Genomic DNA, 15,916 nt, shown 5'->3' with positions numbered 1-15,916 from the left:
GCAAATAGCCGTACAAAAGCCGTACACAATTTCTAGTTCTCCATAGGTTTGTGTACAAACATGCGCCCACTTTGTACTTAAGAGGTAGCGCTCTCGTAATTTACTATACATGTAGCTCTATGGTTATAATCCATCAAAATTAACAATCAAGTTTAGATTCGGCACTCCATATCATTCAGATTCAGGTACTAGCGCCCTCATAAAAACTGGGTTGTTAAAAACACTGGTTATCACATTCTTTGCCCTATAGTTTACGTACACAGCCGAGTACCAGGCCACGGGAGGCATGTAAACAACTAAATCCTGCAAGGCAAGGTGCAGATTGACATTTCGTCGAATTTCAACAAAAATGAAGATCAACGTGAACAACGAATACCCAACATTTTGATTCAAGTTAAAGATGTGTGACACAGAGGTAGGCCAATGCCGCCCAAAGTTTGATAATTATATATTTGATAATTGTGATGGACTAGAACTAAGTATGAGTATGACTCGGGTTCGTGACTACGGTGGCCCACAACTGTCACGGCAAAAGCAAAAGCGCCACGGCAAGCGCAAAAGCGCCGCGGCAAGCGCAACAGCGCCGCGGCAAGCGCAACAGCGCCACGGCAAGCGCAACAGCGCCGCGGCAAAAGAAAAAGCGCCGCGGCAAAACAAAAAGCGCCGCGGCAAAAGAAAAAGCGCCACGGCAAAACAAAAAGCGCCGCGGCAAGCGCAAAAGCGCCGCGGCAAGCGCAAAAGCGCCGCGGCAAGCGCAAAAGCGCCACGGCAAGCGCAAAAGCGCCACGGCGAAAGCAAAAGCGCCACGGCGAAAGCAACAGCGCCACGGGTTTATTGGGAAGGGGCGTAATCATACATGCCACTACTACATCAAAAATAAAATGGGAAGGAGAATGGCCGCCACCAGGAATTCTTATTAAGCACAGAATTTAATTCTTTGAGAAGTGATTTTATGGCTGAGAAAATAGCAAGGCCAAGGAAAACCGGTCAGGAAATAAATCGTCGATATTAATTTGTTGTAGGATAATTATTATTCCAAGAGAGTTGCTGCCGTGAATCAGAGTTTATAAAGGAGTGGGACTCGCTATCAGCACCATCAGGGCCGTTCCTCATTTCTTTACATTTCGTGGGATGCAAACAATTACGAGGACGGGAGGCTCTGTGAGCTGATGCATTTTTTTGAAGAGTTTTTTTCCTTCCGACTAGCATGCAGAGAAGAGTTCCGTTAATTTGAGACTTAGTTCACCCATGGGCGTCGCGAGGGGGGCAAGGGGGCGCTTCCCCCCCCCCCCCCCCTGGAATAGCACACAAAAAAGGAAGGGAAAAAAAGAGAAAAAAAGAAAAGAAAAAGAGGCGCGAAGTCATAGTGGTGTAAATTGAATGAGTTGGGGGGGGGGGGCAAAATGTCCCTGCCCCCGTCTAAAACTGAGAAATCGAGAATTTGTTCAGAAATACAAGAATTTTTTGGGAAAAATATGTTTTGCCCCCTCTAGAAACAATCCTGGCGACGCCCATGAGCTCACCGGTGTGTATACCAGTGTAGGCACACAATTGAGCTGCCCAGAGTTTGGATATAGAATAAGAAAGAAAGAAATTAACTCAGAACCTAGAACTCATTGGCCCACCCACCCCCGGCTCAAGAAACCAAGAAGCCGAACAAGACCTCATGATGCTTAGCGATAGCGATGATGAGTTGCCCTGTGGACAGTCTTCCACATCCTCGCAGAATCAGCCTGCAGGGCAGAAAGAGGGCTTGTTTCCGGCATCAAAGAGTTCCGTATTCACTCGAAACAAAGCAAACGGCTCTTTTCAGAGCCACCAAATTTTCATAGAAGAGCTTAGAACTGTGCATCTCAACGATACCACTTCTCCTTTGTTTAGTGTCTCTCCCTTACCCCCCCCCCCCTTTTTTAAGTTAATTTATTTCTTTCTTATTCTATATCCAAAGTCTTCGCCTGTGTTACGTTCCTTACATGAAATCCACGACCTAACCTCCTCTGTCGAAAGCGTTGCAACTGTCTAATAGAACGATCCATTTCTCGATTTGTGAGTTAGTATCTTCAAATCAGTCGTGTTTATTGGGAAGGGGCGTAATCATACATGCCGCCACTACATCTAAAATTAAATGGAAAGGAGTATGGCCGCCACCATGAATTGAGAAGTGATTTTATGGCTGAGAACGTTCAGCGAAGAGTTTTGAAATTCCCGCTCTCTGGGAATTTCTAACCTAATGGGCCCGCGGGCGAGTTACGTGTTGACAAGCCTTACCCACCCACTGCCGCAGCCCTGCAGGAGAGCCTTAATCGACTTTCTAGATGTGTATGATATACTGAAAAAGAAAAAAAAATTAACTCATACACTCTGGGCAGCTCACTTGCGTGCCTACACTGGTATACACACCTGTGAAAAAAAGGCTCAAATTAACGGAACTCTTCTCTGCATGCTAGTCGGAAGGGGGAAAAAATGTCTTCAAAAATGCATCAGCTCACAGAGCCTCCCGTCCTCGTAATTGTTTGCATCCCACGAAATGTAAAGAAATGAGGAACGGCCCTGATGGTGCTGATAGCGAGTCCCACTCCTTTATAAACTCTGATTCACGGCAGCAACTCTCTTGGAATAATAATTATCCTACAACAAATTAATATCGACGATTTATTTCCTGACCGGTTTTCCTTGGCCTTGCTATTTTCTCAGCCATAAAATCACTTCTCAAAGAATTAAATTCTGTGCTTAATAAGAATTCCTGGTGGCGGCCATTCTCCTTCCCATTTTATTTTTGATGTAGTAGCGGCATGTATGATTACGCCCCTTCCCAATAAACCCGTGGCGCTTTCGCTTTCGCCGTGGCGCTTTCGCTTTCGCCGTGGCGCTTTCGCGCTTGCCGTGGCGCTTTCGCGCTTGCCGTGGCGCTTTTGCGCTTGCCGCGGCGCTTTTGCGCTTGCCGCGGCGCTTTTTGTTTTGCCGTGGCGCTTTTTCTTTTGCCGCGGCGCTTTTTGTTTTGCCGTGGCGCTTTTGCGCTTGCCGTGGCGCTTTTGCGCTTGCCGCGGCGCTGTTGCGCTTGCCGCGGCGCTTTTGCTTTTGCCGTGACAGTTGTGGGCCACCGTACGTGACTGACCACCGTCACTCGCTCACTCATCAGCTCATTGACTCACCGCAGCATGAATGCTGAGCCGGCCATGTGAGCATGTTGATGTTGTGCGCTTTCTTGCAATTTGCGCAGTCTTAAGAATGAGCGCGCATTCTTAAGAATGAGCGCGCAATCTTAAGAATGAGCGCTCATTCTTAAGATTGTGTAGGAATTTGGAGTAATAATAATAGAACGCAGGGCCATGCCGGAAAAGTTTTTTTTCTGTAGTTGGAAAAACTTGGATGCGATGTGAGGAGTGGGGTCGTTGAGTAGAATGGCACTCTTTTGAGAATGTACGTAGATGAAGGGCCTATAACAAAAAATAGAGGGCGGTATAATTTAGAGTGAACGGGCATGAAGTAAATTGTGATCAATAGAGGGTGCTGTAGAGAGTGAATAATTGACAAGTACGTGTAGAATGTATACCGAGTGAGATGGCTTGGGATACCTTGGATGCGTGGATGAGCAGATGTGCGGATGCGGGGTGGATGGGCATGAAGTCATCAATAGAGGGCGCTTTATTTACCTTAGGACTCTCTACTGTATTTGCCCTAGGACCCTAGTCATGCTAGTCCGAGTAACTTGGACCCAACTTATCGCCTTTTGAACGGGCATGAAGTAAATTGTGATCAATAGAGGGTGCTGTAGAGAGTGAATAATTGACAAGTACGTGTAGAATGTATACCGAGTGAGATGGCTTGGGATACCTTGGATGCGTGGATGAGCAGATGTGCGGATGCGGGGTGGATGGGCATGAAGTCATCAATAGAGGGCGCTTTATTTACCTTAGGACTCTCTACTGTATTTGCCCAAGGACCCTAGTCATGCTAGTCCGAGTAACTTGGACCCAACTTATCGCCTTTTGAACATTCGGACATGGTCTGGCGATAGTAGGGTCCAAGCTAATCCTTATATGCCGAGCAACACAATTCTGTCGTTGACCCAAAAACCCAACATTGCCAAACAAAAACATCAGATTTCACCCTCAAAACGGCCTCCAAATTACTAGATACGCCACCTGAGGTACAAGTAGACATCGATAATTAAGATGGCTGTACTGAAGTTTACTTACGATCCGGATGAAAAGTAAAATTCCCGTTCAATTCCGAGAGCTCCCCTCGCGGTCGTGAACACGTTAAATTTCCGACTCGTGTTTGAATTGCGATGTGGCATCATGCCCAGCGTTCATTCGATGGTCCCCGTATCCTGAGTGCGATTCCGTTACCGAGCACGCGCGATGCATTGATTATGATAATGAGTAGACTGGATCACGTTTGTAAACACAAGTGCATTTCGAACATTAATAATGAGTCGGGAACTAGAGGAGATTTTATGGACGGAAACCAGTTCAAGCTAGTTCCCGACTCCCTTTTATCGTTCAAAATGCACTTGTGTTTACAAACGTGATCCAGGCCTAAGTTGTGAAATTCGTACTAATTTTGGCCTAATTTGTATATTTCTCCATAGGCCTATTTTTAGTTGAGCAAAGCCACATAAATGCACCCTGTTCCATAATGAATGGTCATCTTTACTTGGACGACGGTCACTTGACCGATGATGATGATGACCACCAACATGTACTGGACACCACAACAAACACGTCTCTGGCCTGTCCAGATTTCAATGCCATGCGAAGTGAGAGGCGGGATCGGACAAGAGCTACCATGCAGGTAAATCATTGGTGTTCATCAGTTAAGTTATTTTCATTAAAATGTTGGCCCAAAACACCCAAAATAGTTCTGCTTCCGGTTTCCCTACCTACCCTATTCTTACAGTTCCTATCCTAATTTTTTTGTGGGAAAAATGAGAAAAAGGAACACCCAAAACCATCAATTACTAAAATTTTACCCTTGACAACACGCAGACCCTCCAAATGCTGGTACACAAAAAAAAAAATTTCAAAAAATGTAATCGGATGCAGATCTATTTTTTTGGCCTTATGTATCAGTGCAAACATGCACTGTGACTAGTCAAAATCATTTAAAGTGTCTTATCAATCACCTACAGTCAAAGCACAGCTGTATCAAGTTAAATAAACAGTCACAGCCAGTCAATCCTGCTTTATGTAGGCTGGGAGCTCTTAACTGTTAGAACACAGTCGCTTGATTGATTTTGACTGAAAGGACAACTTGGCACAGAATGTTTGGTTGCATAGGATAGCTGGTGTGCTCATCCTAAAAGGTGGCCACTGGCCGCCTTATCATGATCTACTTTCCTTAACCCTAACTCCCTGGGCATTTTTGCTAGGATGTAACCTCAATCCTGCAAAATCCTCCCACTGCCTTCAAGTAAAAATAGCATACAGCCTCAATCCTGCAAAATCCTCCAGCAGTCACTGGCAATATGTTGAGGCAGAGCCAGTGACATCCTTGATGAGCAGTGCGAAGAATTTCAAGTATAATATACATGTAGGTCTAACTAGTTTATGCATGGCTGAGCATAAACAACACAAGGTTCAGCCTTAGACCATGACACAGTGCATCCTCCAAAATCAGCCACGCACTTTTGCCATTTATAGCCGCAACCCTGCAAAATGCTCCATTTTGCAAAGAGGATTTTGGAGGAGTTGGGAAGGTTAGGGTTAACTACATTTGTAGCCACTATAATGACAGTTGTTACAAGAGTATTGGAAGGGTATTCCGGAGGTCGCAGGTTTAAACCCTACTCTTGTCAATTTCTTTCATCAAAACTGGACGAGTACATACACGTATGTATAAAGCTTAAAGGGACACTACATGTAGGTCCTGGAACAGCCAAATTGGGCTACAAAACGTGAATTGAACGAGTGGATGTTAATCAGAAATTACATTTAAAAGTAGGATATTTAAACATCCACACAACTATCCTTTAAAAACTGGGCGTTTTTGTGTTATTCCTGTATTATGCGTGCGAGAACAAATTTCGGGGTCCACTTTTGCGACCCCATAAATTCGAGCTGTTTGGATGCTAGTTGTGATTTCATTCGTAAAGTGTTTGCCTTTTGCGGACGTTGAAGAAACCACTTTTTTTTTGCATTGGTGATTGGTCACTGCTGGTCCCGAGACACACAACGTGTATCGTACACTGAGAACGACACGAAAAACGTATTCGTACTCCGTCATATCCGATGTAAGGAAGCAGGTTTTTTTGGTCTTTTCTCAGGAACGGTAAGACATTACGTTGGTTTCCATTCAACCAGATGTTTGAAATACATGTAGGCTAAGTAAACAATCCAAAACATAGAATTTTCGGGGATTTCAGGACCTAGTGCCCCTTAAAATGATGTACATGTACTGTATTCATTTTCCCGTTTTACATGAAGACCAAAACTGCCCACACGCACCATGGTGGCTTTAAGCTAAACTTCCTTGCCTGGTATGCACTTGTATCTGTCCTTGTACAGGTACGTCTTCAAGAAAGAAGCCAAATTTTGAAGACATATATTCTTAAGTAAATATCCTCAGAGTTGTGTACACAGAGAGTTGCACGGGCCTGTAGGCCCCAAATGTTCAAAATTTCAATCTCGATTTTTTTTTTCTTAGGATGCATTAACATCTGAGCTATTGGTCGGTTTCTTGCCTCAGTCCAAAGTCCTAAAAAAGAAAAGAAGGAAGACCTCAAGAAATGTCCTTATAATAACATCAATATCAATTTCGCAGTTACAAAAAAAATAAGAAAAACAGCATTGCTGTCATTTTCAATTAAGATTGCAGCCTGCAGCGTTGCCATGAGGTAGCTCGGCAGCTGAGAGCGAAAAAACGATAAAAAAAAAAGTGGAACACTCGTCAGAACCAAAATTAGAACGAACAAACCATCAGTGTAACTGCTTCAGGGGTGTAGTGTTTTATTTTTATAACAAGTTGCGGAGATTGAACCTATGTGTAACAATGATCTATAAAAATGATTGCATAGAGAAGGAAATTGTCGGTTAGCTGGCAATTCAACTTGGCCCGATTTTACAGAGCTTCTGACAGAAAATATTGCTTAGAAAATGGCTAAGCCCCTGGTCATAAAAGGGAATATACATGTACAACATTTGCAAACATCAAAACAACAAAACTACAAAATGTACCAAATTACTATGAAATACATGTACATGTACCGTACTTGACTGTAAGCGAATGAAAGTCTCAAGCATCCTGTGAAATCATGGCAACTGGTGTGCTGACATTTTCAAGAAAGCTGGAATTTTGGTATCAGTTGCCAATGATGGTCAGGGTAACAACATTTACTATAAAATACTAACCCCCAAATCCATCCATTGCCGAAAATTACAGCAAAAGCAAATGTTGTATATTGTACTGTATTTATGTACCTTTAAAGGGAATGTACAACATTTGCTTTTTCTGTAATTTTCAGAAGTAAATGGATTTGGAGGATTAGTATGTTATAGCAAATATTGTTAAACTGACTTTTTTCACGTTTTTGGCTTGTAGATGCTGGAAATAACCAAGAAACCAATCATATTCTTGTAGTCTGGTTCCCTGATCCCACTTAGGACGAAACTGAGAAATTTATAGACTTTGGGGAATTGTAAGGCCAGAGAATCAGTCTGGCAGGCTTGTACCCCTTCATGTTCACAGGTGTGTCATCAATTGCAAAGAAAATGCAGAACAACTATAATGAAAAATTCGGAGTGATTTCTGAAAAAAGCCAGTTTTTTCCAATGCTGGTCGGCTGACCAGCGTTGGAAAAATACAAATTTTCTTGAAAATGTCAGCACACTAGGAGACACGATTTTACAGGATGCTTTAGACTGTCATTCCCTTACATTAAGGTATTTCTTGATAATTTGATCATTTCGTTTTTTGATGTTTGCAAATGTTGTATCTTTCCTTTAAAATACACTTCAGAATGATAATATCTGAAACATTTATTCAGTTTAGTCAAATCAAATTATCCATCTGCATTATAAAAAAAAAAAAAAAAATTAAACATGAGTCGACAAACATCAAGAACACATCGACAAACATCAGGAACACATCCCCAAAGTTTGATAAGAAATGATAGAAAAATTGATAGAATGAAAGACATGACAGAAATGAGATAAAGTCAAGGCTTAGAAAACTGCTCCGATGCCCGATGCCGTGTCCTCCTCGCGTGACGTACTCACAACGCTGAGAGTCAATTGTCTACAGATGATTACACGCAAGCTGTGCTGTCACCTGCCAGTGCGGATGTACATGTAACTGTCTGGTCTGGATGCTACTAGGGTGGCTGGTTGGCACCAACTTTATGGCACTGGTTTCCGATTGATATCAAAGGAAACTGTCGGCGCATCTCCAGATAGCTTTGTAATTTCATTTGTATTTTCAGCAGATAAGCAAAGTGCTGCGTTAATATTGTTATTTGTTCAGACATTTTCCGAGAAGGGATGTTTATGTTGCATGGATTGCACAAAGAACTTCAGCCTGTTATCACGTAGGCTACTTCTCGAGAAATCTGTTATCGCGTAGGTAACATGAACAAAATTATTGTAATTGTAAACTCGTACAATAGTACACAGTCTTTAAAGAGGTTGTGGAATGCTCGAAGACATTTCCGTTATTTTTCGGGTATATGTAGCCTAAGGTGTGATGAAATAAAAACGACTATTGTTTCTGTCATAAAATGAGTACGAAAGGTACTTTTGAGAGCTGTTTTTCAAGTCCTGTCATGCGTGTTTCAACCCGAACGTGCAATTTGTGTAAAAGTCGTCGTTGCGAGCAGCAAACAAAACACAGTAAATCGTGACGTAATAAACAGGACTCCCGATGCAGAGTAGCATAAACGAGTCCTGTTTATTACGTCACGATTTAGTGTGTTTTGTTTGCTGCCCGCAACGACGACTTTTACACAAATTGCACGTTCGGGTCGAAACAGGACCTGAAAAATAGCTCTCAAAAGTAACCTTTGTACTCATTTCATGACAGAAACAATAGTCGTTTTTGTTTCATCACACCTTAGGCTACATATATCAAAAAAATGACGGAAATGTCTTCGAGCATTCCACAACCTCTTTAAGGGATTTCTACAGTATATATTTGAGGCCAAGTTTTCAGTTTTCCATTTGGGTTGGACATTGAAGAATTCTAAATGATGTACAACATTGTAAATTGATTCTGAAGTCACATCTACGCAAAGCTAGTTACAATGTACCGGTAGCTGGTGACATAAGTGTACAATACATGTACACGTATGTACAATATGTACATGTATGTGTAGCTGAGGTTTTGAAACTACCAATTCCATATTCTTCTTTTAGTCTGAAGATCAGACATTCATGTGTGCAGAGCCACACGACCGAACATCTGAATCTGGCATGCAAGTCTTCCTCGCATCTGCTGATTTCCTCATTTTTTACTTCCCATGAAAACCATTACAAGTTGAAAAATATTGTACAAAATCTTGTGTGGTTTGGAGTGTCCTCCTTTTTTCTGCCTCTAAATTCCCAGTTGCATGCCTGATACAAAATGTACATGTATCCTAGCATGCAAATTGTACGCGACCCGCACGCCGGCTAATCAGAGTCAACTCTATAAACTTTGACGTTATAACGATAAGAAATGTGGACTAAGCTGTTGATTGGCAAATTTGACTGACATTGTTTTTGTAAAACAACAATGGGTTTAATATGGAAGACCCGATTGAAGGCGCCCGCTGAATGGTCAGAATCTCGAGGTCAAGATCGACGCAATCTTCTTTCCGCTGAAGCGACTAGCATACGCTCGGAAAGAATGTTGCAACCTGACGCTACTATTTTCTTCATCTTCTTAAAGGGAAAATACAACATTTGCAAACATCAAAAAATAAAACTACCAAATCATTTTGAAATACCTTGCTGGACTGTTAGTGAATGACAGTGTAAAGCATCCTGTAAAATCATGGCACCTGGTATACTGTCATTTTCAAGAAAAGTGGTATTTTTGTATCAATTTCCAACGCTGATCGGCCGATCAGCGTTGGAAAAACTGGTTTTTTTTCAAATACTGGCCCCAATTGACCATCGCACTTGTTTGCAATCGATTACACACCTATGAACGTGTACAAGCCAGCTAGACTGGTTCCCTGACCTTACAATTCCCCAATGTATGTAAATTGCTCTGTTTCTTCTTAAATGGAGTCAGGGAACCAGACTACAGGAAAATGATTGTTTTTCTTGGTTTTTATAGCATTTTCGAACCCAAAACCTCAAAAAAGTCAGTGTAACTATATTTGCTATATTTCCAACCCCCCAATTCCATCCATTTCTGAAAATTACAGCAAAAGCAAATGAGCAAATGATGTATATTCCCTTTTAAAATAAAGGTCAGTCATTGCGAAACTAATCATGATAAGACATGAATCTGGGACTGAGAAACATTTCCGAGTTCGTTAGAAAAGACTCTCCATAGACTTTGTACACAACCGCTGAAGTAGCGTCAGGTTGCAACATACTTTTCCAAAGGTCCTTTTTTTGCAGTTGCTCAGAACTCGGATGCAATTGAACAATACTAGTAGGCTATCACAAAAGCTGGAAGTCTGGAACCAGTTTCATCAGCCTCATTACTTTTATTGTTCTCGGTTGAACAAGTTTAAAAGGCTGAAAGTAATGCACAACACTACCACAAATTAGCTTAGAATAAACCCACCAGCGGCGAGCGCAATAAAGAAAATTACAAACCCATTCACAGGATGTGAAATTCCGCGTCGGATCATCCCGGCTCTGGAGAGCGATTGGAAACCTTGACCTTGAGTTGGCGTCGCCATGGTGACGGCAGCCTTTGTTTTCCCGACGGATTACCAAGATGTGATTGCTTGATTAAAAATTGACAAAAGTCAAGTGTAGGAAAACCGACCCTGTCTTGGCTGAAGAATTAAGTAGCAAGAACGCAGCGTTACATGCCCACGGCTACACGTGTATCTTGACGAGAGACATCAGCGAGTTAAGTCGGGCTTTGCCGCAGTGTTCATTCATCTGTTCATGGTTTGGGTGATCAGTGATATGCAAGGCGCCAGTCGACTCCGGCTGGAACTTAAAGGGTTCTGACTCCTCAGATATTTTTTATCTTCCGGGAAGACGGACCGAGTTGACTAGTGGTTCCATACCTCGCGAGCTGGGATAGCACTGGATAGGGGTGAATTTTTTTCAGGAATCTGAACACGTGTCAAGATTTTTTTTTCTGATTTCAGGAGTTTAACAGGACCGGAATTCCTGAGGTTTTACATGCAGTGAAAGATTTTTTACCTAATAGTTTATTTTGTGATTGTAGAACAAAAGAAATATTTGGATGTGCCTTAAATTTAGTGCCATAATAGACCCTACATTGTATGTTGCTTGGTGCCCTTAGCCCATGTCAGTGGCCCCAAAACACCTCTGCTGATTACAAATTGTGGCTTTTTCATTTTCCCCCCAATATTACCACTAGTGGGATTTTGATAGAGAACTGGAGGGGGGGGGGGGGCAGAGAGAGCTGTCTACTCACAAATATAGAAGGGCATGCCTTGAGCCAAAAAAAAAAAGTTCTGCTTCCGATTTCATGGCATTTGAAAATACGGTAGGTAGCCTGGGTATGACATTTTTTTTCCGGCAATTTTTGTGTACGATCATATGTTTCTGCGTGTAGTCAAGGGTATGGGTAATAATTGATGGTTTTGGTCTTTTCCTTACCCCCCCCCCCCCCAAATAAAAATTAAGGTAGGGGCTATGGGTACAGGTACATTGTAGGGTAACCGGAAGCAGAACTATTAGGTTTTGGGCCTTAGAGCAAAGCTGTGTTGACCCCTTCCCATTCCTTTGCCAGCACTTGGCATTTCTGGTAGTTTTGTTAAAGCCAGAGTCCATCATTTGCAGTTATAGATCCAAAAAGTAACTGGCGTAATTATTGTTGAAAAACAAACTTGGTTGAAAGATAGTAAGGGGACTAAACACACTGTAAAATTATTCTTTCTGGCAAGCTGTCATTTTAGAGTAATCAACGAAAGAAGGCCTTTCCAACGGTGCTTCTTAAGAAGAAGCACCGTAGGAAATTTAAATTAGTAGTTTGTTTTGTTATTCGGCGAAGCGCGCGCCCGCATTGGCACGACGCACACGCGCGCTCGGTTGCTATAATTCGTCGGATCAGTGCGCGACATCGCGTAGCTGCAGTCGGCTCAGTGAGAACGTGACTCGGACGCTGAATTCAGGCCCAATTCAAAACATGATTCAGCAACTTTTGATTTGAAATCGAGATCTTAGAATGTTGTTTTTCTCGAAATATACAGCTAAAGCTGAGCTGAAATTTCATCAGGTTAGTTGTTCATCACCCTTCTCTAGATCTTGACCACTTTTGTTGCTTCAAAGGAACAAAATGCACAAATTACAAATGATGGACTATACCCTTAAATTATGGATGCTCCTTGCCTGTCACATTAATTTCATCATCTTGTGCATTGTGATGTGAAATTTTGCAGTTTTACACCCCCACCCCCAAGCTGCCAAGTGATCTTGGTTTAAACATGTAGTTCACAATGTAAAATGGCACATGTATTTGTTTTCATAAACACCAAGCTTTACATGTACCTGGCATATCCCTTTAATCTTCAAGACACATCAGCTTTACATTATCCTCATCCCCGGCAGGTGGCTAACAGACGGAACTGTGAAAGAAAAAAAAATAATAAAAATCCACACAGCCGGCCTGCGTATAATGACAAATGTAATCAGCGTTGGTCACTGGTCGGTGGAGAGCTTTCTAAATATCAGGCGTGTGTGCGTCCGAGGGTGAGAAAAAGTCGACCTGGACATAATTGCGCTAGCCTCTATCCTCGCGACCTGGGTACTGTGGACGTGTGCATCAACAGGCGACGAGATGAAAACGAGTGCCATTTGATTGCTCAGACAGGTTGTCCACGCGAAGAAGGAACGGGAATTGTCTTCAGTGACTGGACTGTTAGATGATGGAGGGAGATGGTGTTTTACGCATGTATGTACCTACCTACGTGTACAATGTACGTTGACAGTTCACTTCTGTAACACAACTGGATTTAATTTTTTAAATGTTGAGTGGATATGAAGATTGATGTCTGGGCATTAAGAGCCAGTCTCGTGTGACCGCATCCTGAACATTTCCAAGAATCTGTTCCATTTATAGTCTGTGTTGGCCTTTTTGTCAGTACCGGTAGATCTCATGAATTGCACAGGTACTGACCAGTACGCCTAGACACGTACGTGTACATGTACCCATGTATGCACGCTGTACTCATTGTGTTCTTAATTGATAGTGAATGCCTACAAGAGATCTTCACAAGCTTGTTGTTTAAAGTAAATGGAACTGGGATTTTTTTACCCAAGTTATTTCTGGTTTCTTCATTTTCGGCTCATCGACACCTTGACCAGGACTGGCTGGAATGCGTTCTGCTGAATTCCTGTCTTCTTTTCGTCTTCCATAAACCCTTTTAAAACATTCTTGCAAATTGTCTGGAGTAACGTTACATGTACTGTGGAAAACAGATGTATTGTAAGTATACAATTTTTGTTGTGTATTTTTATACAGGTTTGTTGAATTTTTACCTTTTTAAAAGAAATTGAATGAGATGTACATGTACACGTGTAGATTTGATTCAAATTTTTCAGAAAAAAATTGATGACATTTTAAAGTGAAATTCATAAATACCTAAGACAGTTTACGCATTCCTATTGGTCAACAGCCCTTCACGTGGCCGGTCTTAAACAGATGATAAAGACATGGCTGGCTGGTCTTAAACACTTTTCCAGTGTCACATGAAATTTGGACTCCCATGAAATCCGGTGCCTTTTAACGTTTCATTGGTGGAACGTTCACATTCCTCACGTGTGCATGCGCAATGTACTACAAGTGAATCAGTATTTCATAATCCAAAATTCTCACCACACCAGCCTAGCTGCGTTTTGTGTGACATCGCGCAGTACACGCGACCATGGAGGTGGAATGCGCGACGCGCACGCAATTGTGGAGGGACATTCCATATTATAGTCAGAGGGGTGTTTCGTAGAACATGAAGTACATGTAAAAATGTTGAACAAAATGGTTAACAACGTCTAGTTTTTGACTTGTTTTGATTTTTGGACCAAAAAGATTTGGTTTTTTGACCAAAAAGGTATTTATGAATGGGAATAAATATGTGTTCCATCGGTATTAAACACTCTGTTTAAAACTGGTGTCAGTCTGGATGAGTGATAATTACCCCGAGGCGAATATCACCCATCCAGACTCACACCAGTTTTAAACAGACTGTTTAATACCGACGGAACACACATTTATTCCCTTATTTAATAACATGGCAGCCACATTACTTACATGTAGTTTCACCTTTACATGTCATTGCTTCCCAGTGTGCATCATGTCATTGACAGGTACACGTACCGGTACATGTACCAGTTTATGTACATACATACATGTACATGTATGTGCATACAGTTCAGGTTGTGTCAACTTCAAATCCAAAATGGGATATGCACGTACATGTAGATCGTCCCCTTGCCTCCTAGCTGGCTAAAATGATGTTCGGCAAACCACATTCAGTTACCATAAAAAAAATTGGTTTTGCTAATATTCCAAATGTGGCCTGATGCCTGAACCTTCTTGTTTTTTCTCTTTGAGCAACCGAGCTTGTAACCTTTCTTTTCTCTCAACCGAGCCACAAGCATACAATTTACAATCATATATACATGTAAATACTGAAATTTGTATTCTTGTGGAGACATTTCTTTGTTTCTTTGAAAGTGAGTTTCAAAATGCTCTTATTTGAACCAGAATTAATTTCCTTGGCTGAAATTCGGACTTATTATCCCTTTTCTAAAACTCTTCCATTTGCGACGGATGAGCCTACCTCGGAAATTCCTAGTTTTTGAGTAAAATCCATAGATATATTTCGTTAAAATCTTGTAGAGACGTATTCATCTATAGAAATTGCCCTTTGGCATGTTTGGAGACGTATACAATCTTTTGTTCCCTATTGTGTGCACGTCTCCAGAGGGCACGGTGTATCAGCCGCATGTTTATGTTACATTGTGTACCTACCGTAGTGTGGACATTCTTTTGTTTTTGTGAAGTTAAGAAAAACCTGTAAAAAAAATATTTTACTCACACTGTGAAAACTCTTTCAACCAGAATTTTTTTCTATGATTCCCTTTAGCGTTGCTTTTCATTTTGCCACAAATAAACCTAACCCAAAAATGCCTCTAAACCTGTTTTCCAGAGAGGGGGATACACTGTGTGGATGTGGGCAAGCCCACACAATGTTGCTGCAACCTGGTTTATATATGGACATCTTTTGTTTGGAAGTCCACACAGTGAATGTAATGCTTGTACAGACACTAATGTCGTGATGAGTTTGTTTCTGCATTCAATAGGGCACGTTGAACAAAAGAGGACAATAGGGTCCCCAATTCCCGAAGGTCCCCAATTTGGCGTTCGTGTACAAAATACATGGGAGCTCTTCCTAAAAAGTGCTAACAAACAAAAGAGGGACAATAGGGGGTCCCCGATTGCAGGCAAATACATTGTGTGAGTGGGTGCGACTATACACCTTGACAGGTGGATCAAATCGTCTACACCAACTGCGCTACATTATGAGCCATGTAATCGCTCAGATACCACATGTAACGACCAGTTTGTTTGTTAATGCGCACATCATAATGGTGCACCGGGGGTGTACTTTGCCAACACGCAGTTGGCGATGTCTCATTACCAGTGTAGGATTCAAGGATGCTCATCGCTGAGTGAAAGTCAAGGCTTTGGCGGCTTGGATGTATGAAAAGTGCGATCACCTCATCCGTCAAGTTGTCATCGGCAACACCTATCCCAGAAGCCTCTCATGATTAAATTACAC

The 15,916-nt window shown here is 41.9% G+C and overlaps 1 protein-coding gene across 3 annotated transcripts in view; it reads left to right on the top strand.

Annotated features, from left to right (window-relative positions):
• The first annotated feature begins 258 nt into the window (after window positions 1-258).
• The window catches only part of LOC119723710, a 79,552-nt gene continuing 63,894 nt past the window's right edge, over window positions 259-15,916 (top strand). For 2 of the 3 annotated variants that reach the window (XM_038194507.1, XM_038194508.1), the window contains exons 1-2: window positions 260-415; window positions 4,595-4,797. In XM_038194507.1, coding sequence (XP_038050435.1) covers window positions 4,642-4,797 — 156 coding nt within the window. In that variant the 5' untranslated portion in view covers window positions 260-415; window positions 4,595-4,641. Of the gene's footprint in view, window positions 416-4,594; window positions 4,798-15,916 lie in introns of all 3 variants that reach the window. The other variant, XM_038194506.1, reaches the window with a different exon arrangement.

Source organism: Patiria miniata, unplaced genomic scaffold (genome assembly GCF_015706575.1).
Source record: "Patiria miniata isolate m_02_andy unplaced genomic scaffold, ASM1570657v1 HiC_scaffold_17, whole genome shotgun sequence".
Classification (NCBI taxonomy): Eukaryota; Metazoa; Echinodermata; class Asteroidea; order Valvatida; family Asterinidae; genus Patiria; species Patiria miniata.
This window is presented reverse-complemented; position numbering and strand designations above follow the sequence as displayed.